The 26,929-nt window shown below is 36.1% G+C and overlaps 1 protein-coding gene across 5 annotated transcripts in view; it reads right to left on the bottom strand.

Moving 5' to 3' along the window:
* The window catches only part of PDE10A (phosphodiesterase 10A), a 368,478-nt gene that overhangs the window by 28,197 nt on the left and 313,352 nt on the right, over nt 1–26,929 (bottom strand). For all 5 annotated transcript variants that reach the window (XM_035320291.1, XM_035320290.1, XM_035320292.1 and 2 more), the window contains 10 exons: nt 19,983–20,123; nt 17,161–17,316; nt 14,450–14,500; nt 13,098–13,156; nt 10,440–10,491; nt 7,327–7,469; nt 5,149–5,241; nt 4,256–4,442; nt 3,005–3,147; nt 1,205–1,288 (listed from right to left, as the gene is read on the bottom strand). In XM_035320291.1, coding sequence (XP_035176182.1) covers nt 1,205–1,288; nt 3,005–3,147; nt 4,256–4,442; nt 5,149–5,241; nt 7,327–7,469; nt 10,440–10,491; nt 13,098–13,156; nt 14,450–14,500; nt 17,161–17,316; nt 19,983–20,123 — 1,109 coding nt within the window. The remainder of the gene's footprint in view (nt 1–1,204; nt 1,289–3,004; nt 3,148–4,255; nt 4,443–5,148; nt 5,242–7,326; nt 7,470–10,439; nt 10,492–13,097; nt 13,157–14,449; nt 14,501–17,160; nt 17,317–19,982; nt 20,124–26,929) is intronic.

Below are 26,929 nucleotides of genomic sequence, written 5' to 3'. Positions count from 1 at the left end.
TCACTACACTCCCTGACAAAGAGTCCCTCCCCAGCTTTTCTGTAGCCCCCTTTAGGTACTGGCAGGCCACTATAAGGTCTCCCAGAGCCTTCTCTTCTCCAGGCTGAACAACCCCAACTCTCTCAGCCTGTCTTCAGAGGAGAGGTGCTCTAGCCTTTTAAGCATCCTCCCGGCCCTCCTCTGAACTTGTATTAATACATCCATGCCCTTCTTGTGCTGGAGGCCCCAGAACTGAACGTAGTGCTCTAGGTGGGGTCTCATGAGAGCAGAATAGAGAGGGAGAATCCCCTCCCTTGACCTGTTGTCCCAGCTTCTTTTGATGCTGATAACAAATTTATTTTGCAAAATAAGGTCCAACCTGAAATGATTTTAACTGTTTATTATATTAATTTCAACAGCTATATATTCGAAAAATAGTGGCTATGGACCATCTCTCTTTTTTGTGTGTAAAAAAGAAGAAAAAAATAATGCCTCCAATATCTTCACGACCTTCTCACTGAGAAGCAATTTCAACTCAGAACCAAACTATACTTCTATATATTGTATTGGAAGAACAATTTGAAGAACAACTTGTTTGGACAATATCATGAGTTATTTTATATCCTATGAGGAGACACCTGTGAGGCTGAGGACACCTGAGTTGTCCAGTCTGGAGAAAAGGAGGCTGAAAGACGAACTTGTTGCTCTATGCAGCTTCCTGAGGAGGGGAAGTGCAGAGAGGCGCCAGTCTCTGCTCCCTGGTCACTGGTGACAGGATGTGCAGCAACAGCACGAAGCTTCACCAGGAGAGGTTTAGACTGGACATGTGGAAAAATTTCTTCACTGGACAAACACTGGAAGAGGCTTCCTAGTGATGTAGTTGATGCCCCATCAGTGTTCAAGAGATATTTGGACAATGCCTTCATCATATTTTAACTTTTGATTAGCCCTGAAGTGGTCAGGAAGTTGGACTTGATTATCTTTGTAGGTCCCTTCCAACCAAACTATTCTAATCTAATCTGTCTGTTCCTAAATATTATGAACTGGAGACCAAGAAGCTAGGACAAGAAACTCAGCCTGGTTTTGACAGCCCTTTACAGACCAGGCATAGTAAATAAATTCCAAAGAAAATGTGACTGTGCATTAGGAAATAATTACCTTAATATTTCCTAATAAACAAATGCATAAACAATGGAATTAAAGCAATAAATCATGTAGTTCATACCAGGCTGTCCCACAGGACTGGTGAACCATGTAGACAAAAATGGCAGGCCAGACATCCTCATAGGGGCTGATGTCAAAGTGGTATCTAAGAAGAAAGTTTCAGCTTGGTAAGAAAAAACACCCTTTCTTACTTAAGAAAGTGAAAAAGAGTAGATAATGTATATCTGACAGCATGCACTTGTTTCTGAAAATACACAGAAAACTTCTGTCAAGAATTTGGTGAGGTTTGCTTTAATTTTGATACAGCAAAACTCACCTTTTACTGGCTAACAGAAATTAAGCACAAACTTCAAAAATCAAACTTTTTAATGACTGCATTTTTTATGTTTCATTAGCTAAGGACTTCCCCTCTCTCAGTATCAACATTTAGGCCTAATGCTAGGTACTTTCTCAGCAGAACTGTTTGTCCTTCGATTATTAATTAACCCCTTTCCCTGTGCTGCAAGACTTCTATTTACTTTCCATTGAACCCAGCTAAACACTTGCTCGTGTATGTGACATACTGAACAGCACAGCAGGTGAAAGAGAGCTGAAGGTAGCTGAATTGCTTGAAAAATGGTTAAATGTATTCAGAGTTCTCGAACTAAAGGATGTTAATATAATTTAGAATGAAACCTGTCATCTTTACAAGTAAAAGTCATTTTGGTGAGGAGGTGGGTTATATAATATCATCTAACAAAGCACAGGGAATTGTGTTGCAAAGAGTAAGCTTCTGTTAGGGTGTAATCCTGCAAGCTGCTAATACTCTGGCTTTCAAGCAAATCACTTGAGCATGTAATGAACTTTAACCAAAATAAGTCTCTGTTAAGCATATGCTTGCATGCTTTGCTCAGTCACGGCTGCAGTGCATAACACTTGACAGAAGCGAGCTCTAGAGATCAGGTTAATGAAAACAGTTTAGTTTGTGTGACTCAAAACTGTGGAATTTTTAGGCACCTGGTCACTACAGCAGAACTTATTGTCCTGGGCCAGAAATGGCGACTTAAAAACTGAGGTGAGTCCCAATGTCAGTACTGAGTGGGGAACACCAATCAAACAGATAAAGGCGCATTTTCAGCACATGGAAGACCCATGAGATCTGATAGCAACTGAATTATTTCAGATTTTAGTTAACTATTCATATATTGCAAACTAGGGAATGGAAAGTCCTTCTCCAAATTTTGGGCTGTAACTTTAAACCCTAGCACGTGGGACTCATAACACTGAATTATCTTCAGCAGTTTAGAGTTCTGTGTCCGATTTTCCCTCCTTTGAGAAACACAGAGGCAAAAAAAACACAAAGGGAAAAACAAACAACCAAACCAAACCAAACACACACACACACACACGAAAACAACAAAACAAACAAACAAACAAAAAACAGAAGGAGCTGAATCTTTTATTCTAATACATATAAATGGGGATGATGTCGTGCATTTGGTCTTAACTACTCATGTTACAACTCAGTCTCCTTTCTGGCACTGAGCTGATGGTGACTTAGGAGTACTGGAAAGTAAATTCAGCTCTACAGTCCTTAGATATAAATTAATGCTTACTGCAACTACTGTAGATATGCATGCCTGTGGAAAATGATACCAATCTAGGTATGTATTATTTTACATCTTTGATATATACAGTTTGTTCATAGGTCATAAAGTTTAACTAGGTATAAGATTGCCAGAGATAAACACCTATGATATTGGGATAGTTCTATAATGAAAGTGCTTCCTACAAAACCCTCCACTATACGGAGGGAAAAACAATCACATTTTTCACAATCAGATACCAGTTGCAATTGTTGCTATATTGAAAATACACTTACAGTTCAATTTCTTTATAAATATGTGGAGGCAGTGTACAGTGCATTAGGTTTTGCCACTCTTCTGCTGTACAAACACTGTGGTAGGACAGTTTCTCCATTGTCACACGGTAAATACACTCTGAATGGCGAATTCTGTGGTACATCTGAAAAAGGGAAGTCATTCATTAACGTGACATTTTAATCAAGGTAAAACACCATTGATTTCCTGTACCCAAGCACATATCCTTAAACTACAAAGTACAAGAAACTTAAACTACTCAAGTACAAGAGATGTTTTTCATACCTACATTACTATGCAGTAACAGTGAAATATTAATACAGTTAATTACTGAGAGGTTCAAACAGTTATTGTGGACATGGCTTGTTCTGTAAACAAGTAAGGACAGAACAAAGGTAAAGATAATCCTTTGGAGCAGCGTGCCCTGAATAATGAGGTTCACCATTTAAAATAAGTAAGCTCACACACAACAGACTGACTGTATAGTCCCAAGTTTCATTTATATGCAGGCCTCTGTACTTGTCTTGAATTGTGTGGAACATGTTTAAGTAAATGCAGATAAAATTTGCTGCTTCAGAATACTGACAGTATGATGTAAAACAGCTTAATGTAAATCATGGTATCTTACCTCCCATGAATATGACACATTTCTTCTGCATTGCATTTTTATTGCATTCTTATACTTACATAGTAATGACCACTAAATTGTTTGCACTTTCTACATGAATAGTAATTTTGAGAAAATAAAGACTTTAAACACAAAAATAGTTATCTACCCTTGGAAGCATGGTTAATTATGACTATAGCACAGTATATAAATGTATGAATATTTTTTAATATTAAGCATATAGAATGGACAGAATACATATAATCTCCAGCCCCCGATAAATTTGTGAAACGTGTGATCTGAATTTATAAAATTAAATAAGAATAATATTTTCTAATGGAAAAGACTGAACAGTTATCATTCACATTTCAGTTTGTTGTCTCTATTTAGCTACATGAAATGGATGCATCCAGAGCACCGTTATTTCAGAAAGCATCAAAAAAATACCTGCTGTTCTATTAAAACACAACTATTCAGTGAAGAATTCAGTGATTCTTCAATGATTCTGTTTCATTATTAATTCAATGGAACAGATTTATGGATTTTAGTAATCTGAAAGATCAAACAGTAGAATAAGATTCTAAATCTTAAGTAAGATTCTAAATCTTCATATTATAACAGCTTACAAAAGATAGATAAAACTTACATTAGCACAGTGTAAGGCTAAAGCACAAAAGACTGCAAACATTTTAAAGTTGTTCTCATCAGTTTTAGAGAAGGCACTTCCACTTATTTTGTTCACCATCTGCACAACGCCTATTACACTTCCTCGGCTCACAATAGGCATGCACAGGATATTTCTGGTTGTGTAGCCTGTATAGAGGTCTACTTCTCTGGAGAGCCAGACAAGAGAAAGAAAAAGAAAGAGAGAGAGAAAGAGATAATATTATTAATTAGTATCTGTTCCTTGTTCCCTAGAAATGTTGGTGTACAATATAGCAAATAGTTTTAAGGTAGATGTAATTAGTACCTGCAAGAAGTTCACCTCTAAAGTTCTCACATATTTTCATCTACAATGTCAGATTTAGAAAGAACTTTTAAATTATTTAATCTCCATTTGCATGACAGAGAATCAGTGTTTTCTCAAAAGTATAGACAGAGCATTCAAAAAATTGAATATGTTGAACATTCAAAAAATCAAATATGTTTAAGTACTTACCCATGATTTTGTTAGGAAAAAAAAAATATATGCTTATTTATTTTTTCTCTCCTAAAACCATTCAGATTCCAGGAAGGCTAATATAGAAAATCAGCAACAGTTCACCTAACTGACACAGTTCCGTAACAGGAAATCAACAAAATTTTTCTCCTGATATTTATGTTAGATAAAAATAATACTTTCTTATTTTAATATCTTCAAAATACCTCCAATGGCAAATATATATATATATATATATATATATAAAGGGATATCCATAGGCTTACTTCTAATCAGAGTATCACAGCTCCATGAATGCGTCCTAATATGAAACTTAAGTAGGAAATTTAAGCACAAAGTTTACTGAGCTATCTGTTTTCCCCTTATGAATAAAATGCTACCTGTTAAAGCGTGGATCTGCATAGGCATCAGGGATGTTAAGGACCTCCCCCGTTCTTGCCACTTGACCAGCTATTCCTTTTTCTATAGAAAATCTGCAGAAAATAAAAATATGTGTTAGCCACAATATGAACTATTTGGAAAAACATTTTTCCACTGGAGTCTGTCTTGAGCACGGTAATGGATATTTGTTCCCAATCAGCGTCATTTTGATGCTTTTAGGAGAAAAATCTTACAAGACAACAACTAGTAGTAAATGATAAAATAAAAGGCACATATTTAAATAGATATTTTCTGAAAACATATTATATAACTATATAGTTGAAAACAAAGGATGCCATAGTATGACATTTTAGTGACAAAAAAAAAATCAATGTCTTCAATAATGCGGGAGGTTATGTCTAAAATCATGACTTTTGTACAAAACCTATGACTTGTGTTTACCTTTACAAGCTGTCAATTTTATCGTTGCTTTTACACACTCATTGTTTCCTTGGACACATCATATGCAATAGGGAACTTGGTTATTCAAAGGGCAGGTGGATTTCATAAAAATAAATTTCAGAAGACCAGTGGAAATGTCAAAGCTAACCTTCATATGCATAACTATCATGTTTCATCTTCAGAATACCTATCATGTTTCATCTCACGACATTCAAACAATACCATGATACTAACTGTACCACCTAATTACCACCAGAAAATTAAACACAGCAAATATATTACAGAGTTGAATCAGAAAATCTACAAGTCTATATTGCTAAGAAATAATTTTCAATTCCTCAACACAAAACAGTTATGATATACAAGCACAAAAGTCTTTTTGGGAAAAAAAAAAAAAAAAAAAGAGTCACATGGAACTCTCAAATATAAGCATATCTCCTGCTGAAGTTGGTGACAAAACTGACAGGATTTCACCCTGTACACTTGGATTAGTTTTTCCTGCTATTTCTTATGATATGAACATTATACCAACTCAGACCCTTTCCGGATCAGTGACTCAATGTCACTTTCTTACAGATAATTAAGTTATAATTCTCTCTCAGTATACATCACCATTGAAATGGCTCACACTCTTGTACTCAGTCAACGTTTCAATAATTTTCATACAGAAAAGGCAAAGATATAAGCAAGAAAAGCAATTATCAAGAAGGATTATGAAAGTGTATGTTAAAACAGGCCACCTTCCTACTGTACACTGCCTCATTGCTTGTCAGTATGTAAATTGCACTAATTTTGACTCCTTCCATTTGCACTCATACAATGTAGTAAGTGGGAGTAAGTTTGTCTAAAGGAGTCCAAGTGAAGACATGGATCACATCTCACTTTGGCCCAGAACTTCAAAAGTAAAAGGAGGAATTGAAAAGGATTCTGAGAAATTCACTACTGCTTGAGTATTTTAATAACATTTTAATGCAGTATATTGTCGTACATTTTTAAGAAGCTGCAGGTTTCAAACCTGTATACCTATTAAAGATTTGTCATTTTTGAAAAGCGAAAAATGTTTTAATTACTTTTGCATTTCAGCTCATTCATTGAAAATGTTCATATATGTACAAATATACACTTGTGACATGAACAAGAAATACACATCAATTCCGCCATTCCAAGCACACTTCAGAATCACAGCTCTTTGAAAGTTTTAAAATACTTTAAATTCACATGAGAAAAACTTAAACTAAAGTACTGGACCTAAAATCTTCAAAACCAATTATCAGTTCATGCTAGATTCTACATATGCCTAATCCATCTGTAAGAAGTACAAATTGTGTTTCCTTGCTTTGGATGTGCTTGAATAGCACTGATTTCAATTCCTCTTGGGAACCCTCTTGGGAAAAATTGTCCCATGCTGGCAGAACTATGGATTAGGTGCATCTTTACCTGCACCTTTACCTACCTCAGAACACCTCTGTTTTTTTCCCAACATGATTTCCAAAAGGACCGCCTCCGGAAGACGGCATTTCCAGGAGTGACGTTATAGCTTCAGAGACGTTGTTTCGATGGCACTGCAATGTCATTCCCAGAAGTACTACCTTCTGGAGGCGGGTCCTGGTGGGAATGATATCACAGTATGACAAGTATTGTCAGGGTACCTGCAGATAGGCACAGAGACTGGGTAATAAAATGCCTGCACATCTGTAGTTATAATGAAACGGCATTCTTCTGCTAGCTACCCTTACCTTATTTCTTTGGTCTTCTTAAAAACCGGTTTCCCATCATTTTCTTCTCCAATATCAAAAAGGTCTGAATACAGCTCCTTGTTTTTATGGTCAACCTGGAAGAGTGCACATCTATCTGCATTCACCAGGTTTTTTGCATATATCTACAGACAAAAGACAAAACTAGAGTTAATGGTCATGGGTTAGATTATCTTCAGTCATTTATCTGATAAAAACTTAAATCCTTAGAAGTCTGAAAAACTTATCCAATGTGAAAACGTGTTTGAAGCAGCATCCACCTTCACAGCAATATTTTAGGATACAATTCAAAAAGGAAAGTGTGATGTGTTTTTTCAAAACTTTCTGCAAATTAATGTGATCTTTCTGAGAAACACAGACCTATCTTTAGAGGCTTGAATGTTTGCTAAAAGACAAAAGGCTTTCATATGTGACTGTATTTCAAGTACTAGGAATGCTTTTCATAATGGTACCTTTCCCCCTATTTTTAGAAATTATTCATCTTCATGTGATTTTAAATAGACAGTATATAGCAAGACTTAAGAACATTTTTTTGGCGTTTTTTCTCTGTCTTCAGTGCAAATAAACTGGTGTTGAATATCCAGTGAAGAAAGACATAACAGAGAGTTTAGTGTTTGTTTCTTAAAAAAAAATAAAATAAAATGTGCCTGTGACACTCAAAAATAAACAGAGGAAAATTAGAAGTGTCATAATGGATTGCCACATGCAGCAGTATGTGAAATAGCTGCAATCTCCTGATACTAGGGACAGTTCTTGTACAAAAATTCAAAAACTGAGAGCTAATAAGTTCTTTATGAACTAAATAAAGCCCCCAAGATACCACCCATAGTCAAGTACCACAGTGTAATATTATACCTTCATGGCCTTTATCATACTTCAAACTAGCTTCTTTCATCTCAGCAAAACTAATTGCCAGTCAGCACAGAACTTTGACCCCGGAACACAGCAGAATTTCACTGAAAGGTTTCTCAGACTTAGGATGGACTTTCTGAGAACACTAGGAAAGAGCGTTATGTCACCAGTATCACTGTGTTAAGATGCCATAGACTCAGGTTCAAGAATATGCTCTATCCTAGTCAGGTGTATCTCCTGCTTTTCTTATCTGCTCAGAAAGTATAGTAACTGCATAGTACAGAGAGGTCTAAGGTGGCGCTCTCTCTTAGTTGTATATATTCAGTCAAAGAAAGAGAGATTATGATTACACCTTGGTGCGTAGGACATGCATGTACGACAGCTGAGACTTCTCAGGCCTTCTGTATGAATGAATAAACTCACTTTTTTTCCCTCTCCCACTCTCATCTTTCAAACAACAACAACAGGAAACCCACCCAACCTAAAACATTTCATTTTGTGTTAATGGAAGTAGACAAATGTTAGACCTTGGCAGGAAGAACCTGTGAGATGATAAATCACTGGCTGTGAAGCTTTACTCCACTGTCATATGACCTATGTAATGTGCACTGCACAGAAACCATCTAGAACAACTTTACAAAAGCTGGAGAGCTCTCCAATATTGAAGCTATTGTGGCTAGAAAGATCCTGCTGCTTTCTACCCCTTGTGGTCCATCAAAGCAGGTCAAAACAGGGAGAGTGCGAGTGCAAGCTAAGATGTAACTTTTGTGAAATATCGAAGTAGTGAGGTGACACTGAAAGTCACTCTTCTCTCCGAGACACAGAATATGCCACGTAATGATACAATCACACTCCTATAAAATGACAATAAGCATGCAAATGTAATTTAACTAATTGCCCCAAGAAACAGCCAAACACTACAGATTAAAAAGGAAGCTCAGTATGAAGCATCTATGCAGGCTAAAATGCAGAACCAGGATACAGACAAGTGTTTGAAAAGTCAGAGAAAGAGTAAGCATATTTTACTGCCAATTGTGTTTTCCATCAGACCTCTCTTCATAGTGAAGAACAGGGAATATGAATATTTGTCCTTAATGCCATATGTTATATTACACCAGATCTTTTAATTGTTAAGTAATTTTTAAGCAGTTCATTTAAACTGGAAAAATCAGTGTTCATAAATGTATCCTATGTGCAAAAGTCTTGACTATGTACTAACTAGAATAAGACAAAAACTGCAAAATATTTCCTAAAACTAATTCAAGTTTCTAAGTAAAACCACTTTTAGATTGTTTGCATTCTTTGTTTCTTGTCTTTGAATATTGTAGCTAAGAATATCACTTTGAAGGTTAGGGCATATGTTGGAATACTCTTCGAGGGTACATATGCAGATTGAACTAATAGTATCAGAGATCTGATTAAGATTTTCATTTAGGGAAAAGAACTGCCATATTAAGTTAATGTGCCTAAAACTAAAGGTGTGATTCATATCTTAAACATTCAAAACGTGCTACAAACAACCAGTCCACCAGATATTTTGGAATGATATTTGGAATTATTTCCTGAACAGTCCACACTGTTCAGGAAATAATTCCAAATTTGAAAACGATTTAAAAAATTACAATCTGTTTCTAGACTGTACTTCATGTAATTCATTGATTAAACATTGTCTGTTAGCTATTTCATTGGATATGGCTTTCGTTTTTGTTTGTTTGTTTTTCTAAAATATTGACTGACTCTTTTACTCTTGTTAGGGGTGTAAATACTTCTGTAAAGTAAAGGGGATGTAATGTCTTGCACATCTCATTCAGCAGCCGGAACAAATATGCTAGAAGTAATGTTTGACATCTAGTTCTTCCTACAGACAACAACTTCTTGAGGAATGTTTTGCAGCATGTAGAAAACTTGAATTTAGGAAAAAGGAACAACAGGCTGAAATAAAAACAGAAGCTTTTTTGTTACAAGATTCAAACCTCCAACACACAATAGTAATTATAGAGTTCAGGGACAGTCGTGTGTCCTTACTTATGAAAGCTGTGAAATGAAGTTATTGCAACAATCAAAATCAAGCTGACACCTTACTTTCCTCTTCCATATAGAGATGTTAATTCTGTTTGTATTATGTGTCCATCACAAACAGCTCAGACATTTCAATGATGTGTAATGTCTTACTTTAAGGAAAGGAGAATGGAGGACTTTAATAACCAAGATTAAACAAATTAGAAGTGAAAAAAATAACTTACCATTATATGTTCAAGTAGAGAATCTATTGCAACTATATTATCAAAATATGTTCTGTAGAGAAAGAAGACTCAGTAAATACTTACACTTAGTTAAACACTTCTCAAATGACTGTTGTGGGCTCTTGTGTCACAATAACTTAACAGTTAACTGAAATAGGTGAGAAAAAATGTTTGCCCCTTGAAAACCATTTACTTGCTTTCTATTGCATAAGGGAATTCAGCAATGGTCCTACTAGATCTGTTCCTTTAAGCCATATTCTATAATGACAAAACTCTACAGAAAAAGAAAAAGACTACCAAACATTGCCTGCCTTGAACTGAACAGGTCCTGACTGGGCAACACCAAAAAGGTGTAGAAATGCTTTGCCACATTTTACATACTTAACATTTTAAAAGGAGAAGCAAAAAGGGAAAACAATCCAGAAGATCTCTCTCTCTATATATACACACAAACAAAAAAAACACCAAAACACAAACAAACAGACCAAAAAACCCACAACCATCTCTTCCATTATTCAATACAGATATATAATATCTACATGTTTTCAAAATATCTCATTAGGTATATGCATAGAGGATTATGTACTGAGAACTATTACTTACTATGTGTTATAACTAAATTCATATCATATTAATCTACTTAAATACTATTTAATAGTATTTAAAAGCAACAATTTATGAAACTCTTAATGAGCATTCTTTACTAGCCCAGGTGTTAGTGTATTGGTGTTGCAGAAGACTAATCTTGTAACTTAAAAGAAAAAAAAAAAAAAAGATATCTCAGTTTCATAGTAAAGTGGTAACTGTCCAAGGACAGTCAAGAACATTGAATGATAAAGGTCAAACTTATTAGTAAAAGAAGTCTAAATCTTCCACATGCCAAGTCTTAATAACCCTTGGATTACAATGTTCCCAGGAGACAGAAAGACATTGTCCCATGGTCTTGATCATATACACAGCTTACTTCTGTTTTGGTCTAGTGAAAAGAAGGTACATAGTACATATAATACAGGTATATAATACAATGTCTTAGAATTTCAGAGACATGGAGAGGTGGAGAGCACTGTATATCCTGCCCTTTCTAAAATGCTATAAAAGATGTCCCAGTGACACTGCATGGTAGCATTTTTCTCATTGAATAGGAAATCCTCTTTGCACGTAAGAACATGTACAGACCATGTCTAAAAGCAAACGGAGAATTTCCTTGCCAGTGAAATTCTTTACCTACACGAAGTTGATAAAGGTGTTATTAAATGATATTCCTATTTTTTTGGGCTCAAAGCATAGGCTTTCTTTTTTGTTAAAACTAAAATATTCTATCAATTGATAATGCCACGGTATTTGTTTACAGAGATACCTATTAAGTATTTGCAGTATTTATGTAATTTTTATCTTAAAATTTTTAAACATTTTTTTTTAAACATAGTTAATATTATGTACCAAAAGTAAATTGCCAGCCACTAAATTTAGCTAGATTAATCCAGAGTTCACTGGTAAACTAGCTCAGTACTGACGCTAGCAACAGACAACCACTGTGCAAAGGAATGTAATGGTGCAAGACACTGCAGCAAGAGGATAGATCTGGCAAGGGAATGATGAGAGTGCTCTTTAGAAGATATGCTCTAAAACTAAGCTGAAATTAAAAATAAAAATAAATTCATTTCTGGGACCAAAATGAAGGAAAAACATCTGGGTACAGCCTACTTGCCCTCCATGCAAGAGGCAGGCCCCTTCCTCCAATCTACCATCTCCCATTGCAGCAGAAGTGATTCAACTCCCTGCATATGTATTTCTGAGTTATGGCAGAGACTTGTTGGACATCCTTTAATCCTATCAGCTTGAGAACTATTCATCAAGACCCAAAGAACAATACCACCAACACTTTATTATTTTAATTTACTATCTCTATTGTTTAAAGATGCTTGTAACAGTAACAAAGGAAAAGGGATGAAGGACAAGAAGATTGCCTAGAACAAAAAATTGACTTCACAAGTCTAAGAACAAACTTTCATCCTTTTACAGGGTTTTCAGCTTAATCTTTCATTTATCATGATGAGAAATTAAAATAACATATACCATACACAGTTACAGTTCTTTGAAAATTAAAACAGAGTCTCCAGAAAACGCAGAGGAAGAACAACTGTGTGGCAGTCCTGATTCTTCAAGGATATAGCCTTGAAGTGTGTGTACTTATGCATGTGTATACTTATGTATATATACTTATACATGCATGTATGTATATGTAGAGGTCAAAAAATGGAAGGGAAGTGCTGAAGCAAATTGACTAACTTTTCAAAAAAGCTATTCAAACCTTCTGAGACTGACCCTGAAAAGAAATGACACGCCTGTTGGTTACTTTGGCATGGAGGGCCAAGGAGGGGGGGGAGGGAGGGACCGGCACAAAAAAACAAAACAAAACAAAATAAAAAAACATGCAGAAGACCACAAGACTAAATAATTTCTGTACATTATAACTGGATGTTAGATTTTCTCCTGCCATAGGAACAAAACAGTTTAACAGCAATACAGCAATACACCACTGCCACCCACATCATTCATTCTTAGCCCTCTGCTGAAGTTTTCCTGCCCTCTGCACCTGTTCAAATTAGAAAGCTAATCAAAACAGACTGATGAGGTTATAGTGCAAATCATACTTACTTCGATACATCAAGCAAGAAGTCATTCAGTTCAGTCTGTTTGGCAAGGCCTCTGCACACCTGAGGAAGAAAAGATTGTGTTATCGTTTGTTCCAGGGGAACACTGAAGTCAGAGGGAACCTGAAGTCACGTGGTCTACCTGTTTGATTTGTATTGAAAAAATACCACTCCTAGTGTATACATATATTACACCACTGTATAAAATTAATAGTTGGATTTGTGTGCTGGGCTTCAGTCTTAGCTATCTGTTTAGTAGCCTAGTAGGTAAGGCCTAAACTCAGATCAGAAGTCCCACATTCTTCCCAGGCAAGAACCTGGGCAGAGTGAGTCTTCTGCTTTGGCCTGCAAGAGCTGAAGGGAGAGGAATTAAAATGAACAATGACAGGCTTAAAACTAAGTTTTCTATGTTATTTTTTCTTAGATGTGGAAGACTTTTCTGTTAAAGAGTGAGTCAGTATTATAAAGTAATGAGAAGTTGCAACTGCATGCAATTGCAATTCTACTAGTGCATAATAACCAAGGCCAACAAATTCTTTCTGAATGTGCCAGGGTGAATGATCACCCTAAATCAAGTCAATGATTTCCAGCAATGAGGTGGCAAATATTAGTCTTGGAAAAAAAAAAAAAAAAAAAAAAAAAAAAAAGGCAGGAAATTGTGTGTGAGTCTTCTGTGAGGTGCATAAAAGACATCTTGAAAAAAATAACATAATAATCTTCCTTCTGTGAGTTGACAGATTAACCTATTTTCAGCATCTTCTGTGATGGAATATGTTTAGATTCAGTGATACCATCTTCTATTAGCTGAAGGAAAAAAAAAAACTCAGTAAAGCTGTTGGGATTTGCTACAGGAGCTAGCAGTGTATGGAGCTTCATTAGGCGCATCTTTAGTTAGAGTAGTTAGAGGACCATGAAGCAGCTAGCAAGGATAGCTTAAAGTAGGCTTAGCTAGCAACACCTAATAATTGCAAACTGATTACTATGGGAGGAACCAGGTGGCCTAGCAGTTGCCTTCTTCCAAGAAAAAACAAACAAACAAACAAACAAAAACTGTAAAGTTGTTTTTCCACTTTAATAATTATCTATCTACTTCACTAAAATTTCTTTTTCCTTTAAAATAAAAGGAATAATAAAAATGTTATTTATTAAGTCATTTGTTCCGTGGTTGCAAGTGTAGAGAACTAGGATCAATAAACACCAGAAACTTTAGCATACTTATCCCAGGATCTGTGAAGGGCCTTAAATCAATGTTTTAGTGGTGACCCCACTTAAGTTTGAAAACAATCCATATTTCTACTAATCAAGTTCTGGCAGAAGGGCTACATAATGAAAAAATGAAAACCAACCCACACTTACTTGTACTTGATGTATTGCTACTGAAGCCCATGCAAGATTTGCTGTTGCAACCTGAAACAAAAGAGAAAACAAACAAATCTGAACAAACTTTGAAAATGTCACACAATTTACATGACAGTTTTCTCTATACAGCTGAGTGAATTAGACAAAGACAGGCAGCAACAATTTGTGATGAGATAATTATTTTGTGAAAGTCTCCGTATACTTGCAAGAGCTTCAGTATCAGTAAGATGCATTCAGACACAGGAGAACATTCCTCCACTTCTGTGTCATGAAGATGGTTAACAATGCTCATAAGCAGTGTTATGGGCAACCCATCAGGTCAGAAACATAACATCAAAACAAATGTCCTATGAGTCAAGTACATTAAAAATTATGTTTTTTTTTTTTTTTTTTTTTTTTTTTAAGACATCTGTTATAGAAATAAAATATAACATCTTTCTGGGGCTGCATCTCTTCAGCCGCAACTATTTCCAGCTGTAAACAGGCACTGTCTCCTTCACTACCATTTTGGTGGCAGAAGAAACAGACCTGATTCCTCATCACAATACTAGTGTTTTAAAGTATGACAGTTTCCAGGCAACATTTCAAGCAAACGTCAGGTAAGCTGCAGTTAACTAGGATGTGCTACCATGCATAATCTTCTGTCCTTGAAACACATAAGCCTTTTAGGAACATAGAGGACACAAGTACTAAAAGTCTGCTGCTGCATTCCCTCCCTTCTCGTGTCCTTTTTTTTTTTTTTTTAGCAGAACAAGTACAGATTTTATAAAAACTGCTAATGGTATTCAAAGGCTTTATGAAACCTGAAAACGAAACCAAAAAAAAAATGTGTTTAAACACTCAGAAAGTGACCTTTAAATATTTTGAATTTACTAATAAAATACTTTTATTTAGAAGTCTGTCTTTCCAAGTAGAACATTAATGAAATTCAGTTAAAAAGGTATTTAATATAACATAAAAGATTCATACTGCTTTGCATAGAACAATGCATGTTTGAGACTATCTGAATTGTAGATTGATTAATGCAATTGAATAAAAATTATAAAAATTAAATACATTGTGAGTAAGCAGAATTAATGAATCATGGTATGTGTATGGTCTGCTTTTTGTTCTGTGAACAGGGACACTGGCACCACCATACTAATCCAGTCCCCTACCATGACCTCTGTGTACTGGAAAAAAGACACCAGCTGAGGCACTGAGGCTGAAGCTACACATGCTGACTGCCTAGCTAATACACAAAAATCTGCATCCCACTAAGCTACTTAGGTTACTGATAAAAAGCATATACGATTGACAAAAATTACTAGTCTTTTCCTTCCTTGGGAGTACTAGTTTAACACCTCTTGTTGGCATGCTTTTTGCATAAGAATAATTACTCTTCAATACAGATAAACTGCACAGCATTTGTGTTGTGGTACATCTCGTAACACTATCAAGACAACAGACCTTGCTAAAACGCACCCCATTTTGTCTTAATCTCTAGGTTTAGGTTCATTTCCCAGAGGAAGGGTACAGATAGAAATGAACGGCACAGTCCTGAGCCACCTTAGCATGTAGATGGGACATAACAAGGCAATAATCTCTGAGACATCTAATCTATTTTCAGATTCATTTGTCCTTGGCTAACAACTCAGTGTCAAATGACAAATGGGCATGTGTGGACAATTTAACTGCACAGGCCTTACATAAATACAGTATACCATATAGCATACAGAACTGTCATGGAAATGGGAAAATGGATATGGATGGGAGGATCTGTGTAAGGAAACACCAGGATGAAAAAAAATAGTAGAAGAGGCTTTTATGAATGGCATGTAGTGATGGCATCTAGATTAGCAGGTTATCCAGGTATCAGCATATGTGCACACAGTTTCAAAGGACATCTAGGTGAGGAGAAAAAGGACAGTGATGACACATCAAAAAGGACATCTTGATGACTCACAGAGGTGGGACACACTGGAGAGACAAAAGATGTCAGCTCCTAAAAGCTAAAGAAAGGCAGACTCAAAACCACCACGTCTGTCAACCTAGAAAGAAACCAGGAGACAAGAGGACTCAACAGGTGGCATCCCTTGTTCTCCATGTCCCTGAGGGAAGTCCTGGAGAGACTATCTGGATACCCACATCTGTTGTGCCTGACTCTTGGAAAGGACCACTTAGACACACATCTTGGTGCCTGCTAGTGTGTGGATAAAAGAATATAAATACAAATATCACAATCTATTTTGCTTCATTTATATTTTAAAGTAAAATCACTTTCTCCTGTGAGACCTAGCACTGAGATTTTCTATATGATTGCAACAACAAAGCAAAATTATATCCAACAATAGGACTCATCCCCTTTAGAAACAATATCAAAAACAAATCAATCAAAAATATCTTTCCATCCTGTAAAATAAAGCTTTTTCTGGAAAGTTAAAATTGAGACCCAGTGTACCTTGGCAGTATAAAATAACTTCATTTTTCTGACATATATATACTGCATAGATATACTATATTCAGCACTTTTGCATTAACTTCTTTAACGACTTTGTATTGAGTTTATAATCAATAAAGACAAATATTTGATGATAAAAATCCCATATGAAAATAGTATAAAGCACAGAAAAGTGAGAGAAGAAAGTTTGGAGGATGAAGGGCTGGAGTGCTGGCCATTGCTGCAGACTGGGGAATTGCAGAACAAATTATGGAAAATGGTGCCTCACCTCTTGGTGACTTAGATGGAAGGCTTCTTTGCCCCAGTGACGATAAAGCTCCAGGATACCAATCAGATCACCAATTGCAGTGACGATGGGTAAACAAAGAACAGATTGGATACGAGTCCCTGATTCCAGTCCAGTACCTTTGGGAAATCGTTCATCCTAGAAAATGTAAACGTCATCTGATAAAACGTAAATATCATAACATTAATATAAAAGATAAATTGGTGCTTTTCTCCCCCTCCCGACTGATCAAATCTGCAGGAAAATATATTTAATGATAAAATTCACTAAAAATCATAACACTCAGCATAGTTTACATGTAGCATTAAGACATTTACTAGCAAAATTCAATAAATAAATGTTCTCAGCATTAATTTATGTGTATAGATAACCTTAGTGATGCAAAGTTAGAATTAGTTGTGATATTAGCTTCAGGTTTGCTTTTATAATTCACTTTCTCTAATCTCACAAGCAGCAAACCAACACTTCATTGCTAATGCCAGTCCAGATTAAGAGAGAAATAAACATACAAACAAAAAAGAAAACTAGAGCACTTGTAATTATGAAACGGGCTGCTCAGATTTCAGTGTTACCAAGCAGCCAGCAGTGCTTGCAAGAGAATAAAAATCAAAAACTGAGCCTAAGGCTTTAGGTTATACAGAGTTATAATCCTCAACTGACTCCTGAGGAGAAAAACATTTTCAAGAAAAAATTACATGAAATAAAGTATTTCTCCTTCCCTTGCTTATGCATCCTGAATAAGCCCATGCACAATTTATAGGAATAAATGTTAAAAATAACCTACCAGCTGCTATAAAAAACCCAAACGCATAACGTTTGCTTTAAGTAGGGAATATGCAACACTTTATAACTTCAACTCCTCATGAATGAAAACTCACAAAGACCAGAGAAACTACCTGGATGTTATAGTCTGTGAGGCACTAACTAGCTGACCTGAAGCACGGCAGAAACACTTAGTTGCATGTACAGTGCTTCTGTACTTGATTCCTACTAGATGTTCCCTGCAGACTCTCCTCAAGAAAACTCTGTTCTTCACGACTGATCCCACTTATACTGGGGAAGGGAATCCTTTCCTTTCTCAAAGAAGACAGCAAGTAATCTCTACCTTAATTACTAAAATGACAATCACCCTGAAAGTCTAAGAACAAATGACAGCCTCACACAAACTGGAAGGCAATGGAGAGTGGGAAGCACTTTTAAACAAAAGCCTCCTGCATTCACTTTTTAACTCTTTCTTCCATGGACGAGTCAGTTTGCATCCTAAAATCACAGATCGGCAAACTATGTCACCAAAATTAATCTTCCTTTTCTGGAGGGGTTAATGGAATAAAGAAGGACCGAAGTGAAAGGTCAGTGTGCGGAAATTAGACTGGGAATCAAAGCAGCCAGTCCCCAGCTGCAGCAAACTGCCATTCTGCATAGCCTGCGCAGAGGTTCACAACTTGAATTTCACAGTGAAAGGAAGTTAACTTTTTCTTCTTAGTACAACCCATTGAAGTACATTAGATGTTTTCTACATCCATCCAGTCTCTTTAAAAGAGTAAATTTGTCTGGACTTCTGTCAATAATCTGCTTATACTGTAAAACAAAAAAGAGCTCAAAACTCCTCCCCACTAATTGTCCTTAGTATTAAGGATGTAAAATCAACACATACCACCTTAATATACACGCCTATCATACGTTAATTGGAAATTACCAGTGACAATGTTAGCCTGTCTATTGTCTGTCTATGTTATAGACACTAACACCATAGAAACACTTTATAGTCCAGGTAAGTACCAACTGCTACTACAGAGAAAGTGGTGTCTGCTTTTTTTTTTTTCCAGACATGTAGAATCCCTTCATCAGTACAGGACAACTTCAGGGCCCTTTGGGCTACCTTCTTCAGCACCTGGCCACCTGAAAGGTCCACCATGTAGCGTGTGTATTTGGCATTTAAAATAATAGTAATAAAAAAAAAAAAAAAAAAAAAAAAAAAAAACTTTTAAAAACAGAAATAGAAATGTCCAGTTTTGATCATTTTGACAACTGTATGAGAAGATTCTTATTCTAGATCAAAAGAGCTCAAAAGAGAACTGAAAACACTGAAGAGTAACCAATTTAAACAGTCTTGGTTTTCTCACAACCAGCCAATCATAAAGCGTTCTCATAAAGGACAATTAACTACCCATTTGATGCAACTGCATAGACACAACTGGTGAATGAAAGATTTCAAAAAAAATAAAATGGACACATATACAGGGTGCCAGGAGTTATCGGAATATTCCATACAGATTTTCTGAATATAAAAGAAAAAAAAAAAGACCTCAATTCCTGAATTTTGCTATCAGTTACATTTGTAAATCTTGTTTTATAATCGGAACTGTGACTGATATTCTTTTAAGCATGAGACTTTAATTAACTATATGAAGCCTTCTTGTTTGGGATTAGCAAACCAATTGAGTATTTCAGGACCAAGAGGACAGAAGTTTTGACTGGTAGGAGTTTTTGTTTTTGTTTTTCCTTTCCAAGTAACTACAATACCGTTACTTCCATTATCTGACAACAAAAAGCTGTTAAAATATGAAATAATAATAATAATAATAAACAACCTTTAAAGTTAAAAATGAATGAGATCTGAATTTATTCCATGAAGCTAATCCAAAATCAAACTTATTTCCTTGGTAGCAAGACAGATGTAAATTATATTGTTATACATTCTGCTCAATAAATATTTCAAGATCAAAGTATTCATCCCATTAATATGTTGTATTCATCTCATTTAAAAAAAAAAGAAAAAAAAAAAAAAAGAAAAAGCTTTTTACCCCCAGAATATCTTCTACTAACAACGTTTTTCTGGATCTGGCTACATAAGCAGATACTGTAGTGCCATGTGCAATGGGCCCTGCCGGAATGAGCCGTGGTTGTCCTTCTTTAGCTCCTGGTGGTGTAAATACACACAGACTCTAGTTAGAAGGAAAAAAAAAAAGGGTGGGGGGGAGAGAAAAAAAATAATTAGAGAGCATAGCTACATTTAAAGAGTTACTGTGCTAAATATGTGGTGCAAAGGATTGAATAAAGTGGGTAACGGAGAAACAGTTTTTGTGCTTTTGCAAATGAAAATTAGCTGGTAAAACTCCATGTAACTCTTTCAAAATCATATAAAATCCCACTCTACATTCAATATTCAGATAGTGAATAACTCTTCTGCTAAAGTCAGTCACCACTTATATCAGTTGGATTGTGTTTACCTTGAACATCAGACATAGAGTCACAGAAAAATATTACCTCAGTTTTTGTTTATCTCACCCTAATGAAAGGTAATTTCAACATGATCTGGTGACTATACTTCCTGAAATCCAAGTGACTGTATTCATTCCCTGCACTAAAAGGGGACATAGCACTATACAGCATATTACTAGAGCTCCTAGTAAGAATGGCCACTCCTTTGTAATGATTTGTTTTAATGCTAGGCCTTGCTTTCATTACAGCTGTTACAGGGGTTCATCTCCCAATATTCTATGGCATCAAGGGTTATGATAATTAATAGTAATTCCAACTAATCCTTCTGCTACATTTATAATTTGCAAAATTTTCTGTTACAGTAAACAAAAGCAGGTGCACATGTACTGTAGATACCAGTTGCTCTGGATACAACGTTGCCTTGAAAGACTGAAAAAGAACTTTTATTTTTTTCTAATAGTATTTCAGCTTCGGCTTAGTAGTATGCAGGGAGCTTTGCTCTGGAATTGTCATTGTAGCTAATTCTCTGTAGGAGAAACAACAACAACAACAAATCCCATAAAATCTATGGGCCTGGTTCCTTAAAGAAATTAAGTGAATTCTATGTACTATGAAATCAATAGCATTTCTGTTATTTCACTCTCCTCTACCTATCTTTAGAGACGACTTGTGAGGTCATTATTACTATGGTATTTGAGTATCTCACAATCTCTAACTATGCCTGTAGTCCCTTGTATTGCGGGCAGTGAACACTATCCTTGTTTTATAGATAGGAACTAAGATTTAAAAAGCAAACAAAACAAAACAAACAAACAAACACCTTTTATTTATATGGTTAGTTTAGGTGAGGCTCCAATTACCGTTTGAATACAAACTTCACAGATCACTACACAGTGCAGAATGCCTTGCATTATGATTTAGAGTCAGAGCAAGCCAAATGGATCACAAGACAAAGAAAACTCAGGTACGAAGGAAAGGAGACAGACTTCAAAAGTCAATAGGCACCATCATGAACCCTTTGAAACAGGTCAAATTATTAAACAGGTGATGTTTTCATAGAATCATAGAATCATCCAGGTTGGAAAAGACCTGTAAGATCACTGAGTCCAACCTTTAACTTAGTACTGAAGTCCACCACTGAACTATCTACTAAGTTCCAAATTCACACGTATCTTGAAAACTTTCAGGGATGGTAACTCAACCAGTTTCCTGGACAGCCTATTCCAATGCCACACAACTCTTTCAGTAAATACATTTCTCCTAATATCCAATCTAAACCTCCCACGATGCAAATTGAGACTATTTCCCCATGTTTTATCACTTGGCATAGAATCACAGGACATAAAACACATCATTCGTATGTGAAAATTCTGCATCTATTCTCAGTTGTAGAAAATGAAGTGATGATAAGAGATGTATCCTTTTATAATTATCATTTATTTATTCAACAAACATGCATGGTGCATCATAAAACATACTAAAGAATTCAGAAAAGAACACACTGAGATATTCAGAAACTGAGGAGATGTAATGCACCATTTCTGAAGTGTTTAAGGTATCTTAGCTGGAATGGACAGCATTTTGGAAGGAGATAGTTGGACTTTAGGATGAGGTGAAAACAAATGGTCAAAGTATGGAATTCATGGTCAAAGCAATAGTGAAATTTATCCAAGAAGATTTAGTAGTCTAATGGTTAGGGTGATTAGAGAGCGTAAAAGAAAAACACTCAAGATTCAGATAAAACTAGAAACTATCTGTTTTGTTAAGGAGAATGTCAGGAAGTCTTAAAAAGTTCCACAAGACAAGGCAAAGTGTTTTCCATCCAGTTCCTCACATGCTACTAACGTGATATAGATGGCAATTAAACGACCTTAACAAAAGAAAATAAAATTGCCACAAAGTATTTTAGCTCTGAGAAGACATTTTAGCATACTTCATTTTTTCATACATCTCATGTAGCTGGAAGGAAATATATTTTTTCCATGGAGTAGTTTTACTGAACTTGTACTGTACACACCCCATTTTAGAATCATAAAATCATAGAATGGTTTGGGTTGGAAGGGACCTTAAAGACCATCTAGTCCCAACACCCTGGAATAGGTATGGACACCTCCCACTAGATCAGGTTCCTCAAAGACCCACCCAGCCTGGCCTTGAACCCCTCCAGGGATGGGGCACCCACAACCTCTCTGGGCAACCTATTCCAGTGTCTCACCACCCTCTGAGTAAAGAATTTCTTCCCAATATCTAATCTAAGTCTACCTTTTTTTTTTTTTTTTTTTTTTTTAAGTTTAAAGCCATTACTTCTTGTCTTATCACTATACTCCCTGATAAAGAGACCCTCTTCAGCATTCCTGTAGGCCGCCCTTTAGGTACTAGAAGGCTGCTATAAGGTTTCCCCAGAGCCTTCCTTTCTCCAGGCTGAACAACCCCAACTCCATCAGCCTTTCTTCATAGAAGGGGAGCCCCAGCCCTCTGGTCATTTTTGTGAGCCTTCTCTGGACTTATAATTCTAAGACTCTTATAATTCTAATAATTATAATAATACTTGTTCTAATTTTGATGTTTTGTGTTTTGCATTATGGTACAAGTGCAGAAAAACTTGGATTTCTCTGCTTATTCTGGTCCCAAACTTCAATCTTCTTCTTCAAACCCCTTTTACACTCACAGCTATTTTAAAGAGTGTCCTTTAAAAGTCAAGGACATTGGAAAGCCAGAATGTTTATTTTATGTACCCCATAAACACAAACATACAAAAACAAACAACAACAAAAAAATTGAACTGGCATACTGGATCTGCCAGAAAAAGCACGCTCAATTTTGCAGAATACAAAGCTCCACTTATTCTTATTTTCTTGTAATCTAGTAAAATACAATACATATAATTCTGAACTGAAAACTTAGTTTCATTATCACTTTCCTCATAAGCTTCAGTTTCATGATTTTACATGCTCTTAAATAGAATGAAAAAGAACATTTCACATAACAGATCCAAGAAAAGCACTTCAGTATCTGAAATAAAGTATGTTATTGGAAGGGGAAGCTACTAAGTGGCTTAGGGCATTAAGGGCACAAAAATACTGAAATATGTATTATTGCAAATATTTGACCTGCTAAGCCATATGCTTTGATAAAAACAAACAGACAAACAAACAAAAACCACTAATATTAAAATAGTGCTTTCATACTTTCATAGTAGGAGTAACAACACTTGTATGTTCAATACCAAAAAGTTGGTTCATATTGCAGAGTATTGCAAAATGCAGGAAATAAAACACAAAGTCTGAATTACGTAGTCAAAATAGTGGAACAAGTCAAATTACATTAACAGGACACCAGGGACCAAGGCTAATCTTCCTAAGATTAACACTTTTATTCACACCATTCTTCTTTTTCTCAAGACATATGTGGTTCTTTATGCCAACAGAGCAATATGTGATGCTAAGCAGAGTAATTGTGCAATTTAAATTATATATATGAGGAGTGCTTTTCTACACACTGGTCTCCTGAGCCCTGCCCACAATTAAATATAAAGCAACACACAAAACTTTATCTTCTCAGAAATCAGAAACACCTTCTCAGAACAAAACAAAGGAAGAAAACACAGACATATTCTTTTCCAGAAGCGTCCTTCACTAAATGAAGCATCCTTCACTTCAGTGGCTAATAAACTGTGTTTGCACAATGAAGTTTTGTTAGCAAAAGTTAATTTTGCCACCATAATCTTTTTCTGGTTTGCCACCTAAATAGCAGTTTGGGTGGCAAACCTCTCTGTTGTTACTACAAAGAAGTACAGCTGTGAATATGCATTTTGCTATTGGAAAAGAGCTTGTGGGTACTATTTTACTTTTACCAATGGAAAAGAGTTTCTTAGAAGTGATTCAAATTTTGTTTCTTATAGAGAAAAAAAAAAAAAATTGTTAAGAGGTCACTGAGAAAAACCTCTTCCAAGTACCTAGCATGTACTACATTTGAAATTATTCCTTCTTACTCTCTACAGGTAGAAAAGCATGACTCTTCAAGGACAAACCACCAACTAAACATTATAAAACAATCCTTGATCTCCAAGGTCACTGAACAATCTAAAATCTCATTCCAACTGTGCAATACTATTCAAAAAACATGCACATTTTGTCATAACTATATATATGCTGCAATTAGTCCATAAACTTGTACTAATCCATATTACTTCTTTTGTAGAATCATAGAATGGTTTGTGTTAGAAGGGATCTTAAAGATCTTCCTGTTCCACCCACCTGACAGGCAGGGACACCTCCCACTACACCAGGTTGCTCAAAGCCCCATCCAGCCTGGCCATGAACACTTCCAGGGATGAAGCACCCAAAATCTCTCTAAGCAACTTGTTTCAGTGCCTCACCACCCTCAGAATAAAGAATTTCTCCTTTATAGCTAATCCAGTTCTCCCCTCTTTCAGTTTAAAACCATTACTCCTTGTACAATCAGTATACTTCCTGACAAAGAATCCCTCTCCAGCTTTCTTGTAGTCCTCCTTCAGGTACTGGAAGGATTAACATGGAGCCTTCTCTTCTCCAGGCTGAACAACCCCAACTCCCTCAGTGTGTCGTCATAGGAGAGGTGCTCCAGCCCTTTGATCATCATTCATGGCCCTCCTCTGAACTTGTTCTAACACTTCCAAATTCTTCTTGTGCTCGGAGACCCAGAGCTGAACACAGTGCTCCAGGTGGGGTCTCGTGAGAGCAGAGGAGAATCACTCCCTGGACCTGCTGGTCATGCTTCTTTTGATACAGCCCAGGGTATGGTTGGCTTTCTGGGCTGCAAGTGCACATTACTGGCTCAAGTTGAGCTTCTCATCAACCAGCACTCCCAGGTCTGGCCACTGGTGAACACAGACAAACATACCCTGGACTTCCAAAGAGCCAACTTTGACCTCTTCCGGGACCTGAGTGGGAGTCCTGGGCTAGGTTGCTTGAAGGCAAGGGTGCTTGTGAGAGCTGGGCTACATTTAAGCAGCACTTCTTCCAAGCTCAGGATCAGTGCAGCCCAAAGAGTAGGAAATTGGGGAAGGGGGGGCAGGAAACCTGTGTGGATGAGCAAGGAGCTCATCGATAAGATCAAAAGGAAGAGGAAGGTCTATGAAATGTGGAAAAAGGGCCTGTCCTCTTGGGAGGAGTATAGAGGTGTTGTCAGATATTCAAGGCCGTCTGGATGCCTACCTGGGCAGCCTGCTCTGAGGAACCTGCTTTGTCAGGGGGGTTGGACCTGATGATCTTTCGAGGTCCCTTCCAACCGCTACAATTCTGTGATTCTGTGACCCTCTGATAACAAAACTTATCCTTTCATATTTCATAGGCCTTTTAAGGGAATGAACATATTGTAATCTCTCATGTCTATTCTATATTAATAATACCTAATTAACAACTAATATATTAACAAGTCTTTCAGTCTACAAGAATCCCTAATGATGTAGACTATAATCTGTTCATGAAGAATATCATCATGACAGCATTCTCAATTGCAAGCAAAACACAAAAAAATTTGGTTTTCAGATGCATAATGAAACAAATATACAACCAAAAAGCCACAATATCATGGCTCTTGATGCTCTTTTCTTGGTGCCTTGAACTTAGTCTTTTGAATTTACAAAGCAATTTATCTTAAACCTCTTTACTGTGACTGAAACAGAAACAAAAACTTCAGTACTCCTCACTTTCAACAGATAAGACAATCCACAAGAAGCACAACTGTTGCTCATCTTGTCATGCTGTCATACCTTGGCCCCACAATTGTTTTTTGTTTGTTTGTTTTTGTTTTGTTTTTCTGGTGAAATGTAATACTTGACAGAGACAGCAGATTTAAATCCCAATAAAAGAAAAGATGAGGAGGAGCAGCCCAAGTCTCATAACACATACCATCAGCTTCTCCTGATAAATGTTCCTTCAGTGATAAGAAAATACCCACGGTTTTCAGGTACTTTCAGTCTTAGTCTTTGGCTCCTCTGATGAGGAGGTCAACTATAGATGTAAGCGATGTTATTCTTTTAGTGGCTGTTGGGGTGTAGCCTATGGGAATACATCAGAACAGCAAATCCCAATCCAAAAAAGTGAGGCACCATTCAACCAACTATACAAGGTTTGTTGGGATTTGACCTGCAAACATGTATTGTTTGCATTTCCTAAACTGCTCAGTTGTTCCTTCTCTTTCAACAATATTTCTTATAACAAATACCAATCATAATTTATTATTATTATTATTATTTTTCTAATATATATTTGCAGCAAAGAGGTCTGGATAAGAACCAGGTTTAATGATAAGAATGAGGGTTAAAGTACCCACTAGTGTTGCATTTACTAGCTGTTTTGGAGCTACGGGTGACTCTCACAGTGAGTTTTGCAGATAAAACCAGCCCTGAAAATGCTTAATGGAAAATGATTTAATATTCAATAGACATCAAATGAAAGCCTTAATACTACAGCATTGCTATACAAATTGATGCTTGGGAAAAATAAAATAAAATAAAATAAAATAAAATAAAATAAAATAAAATAAA

This window comes from Oxyura jamaicensis, chromosome 3 (assembly GCF_011077185.1).
Source record: "Oxyura jamaicensis isolate SHBP4307 breed ruddy duck chromosome 3, BPBGC_Ojam_1.0, whole genome shotgun sequence".
Taxonomy (NCBI): domain Eukaryota; kingdom Metazoa; phylum Chordata; class Aves; order Anseriformes; family Anatidae; genus Oxyura; species Oxyura jamaicensis.
The sequence above is the reverse complement of the archived record's forward strand: the minus strand, read 5'-3'. Positions and strand labels throughout refer to the sequence as shown.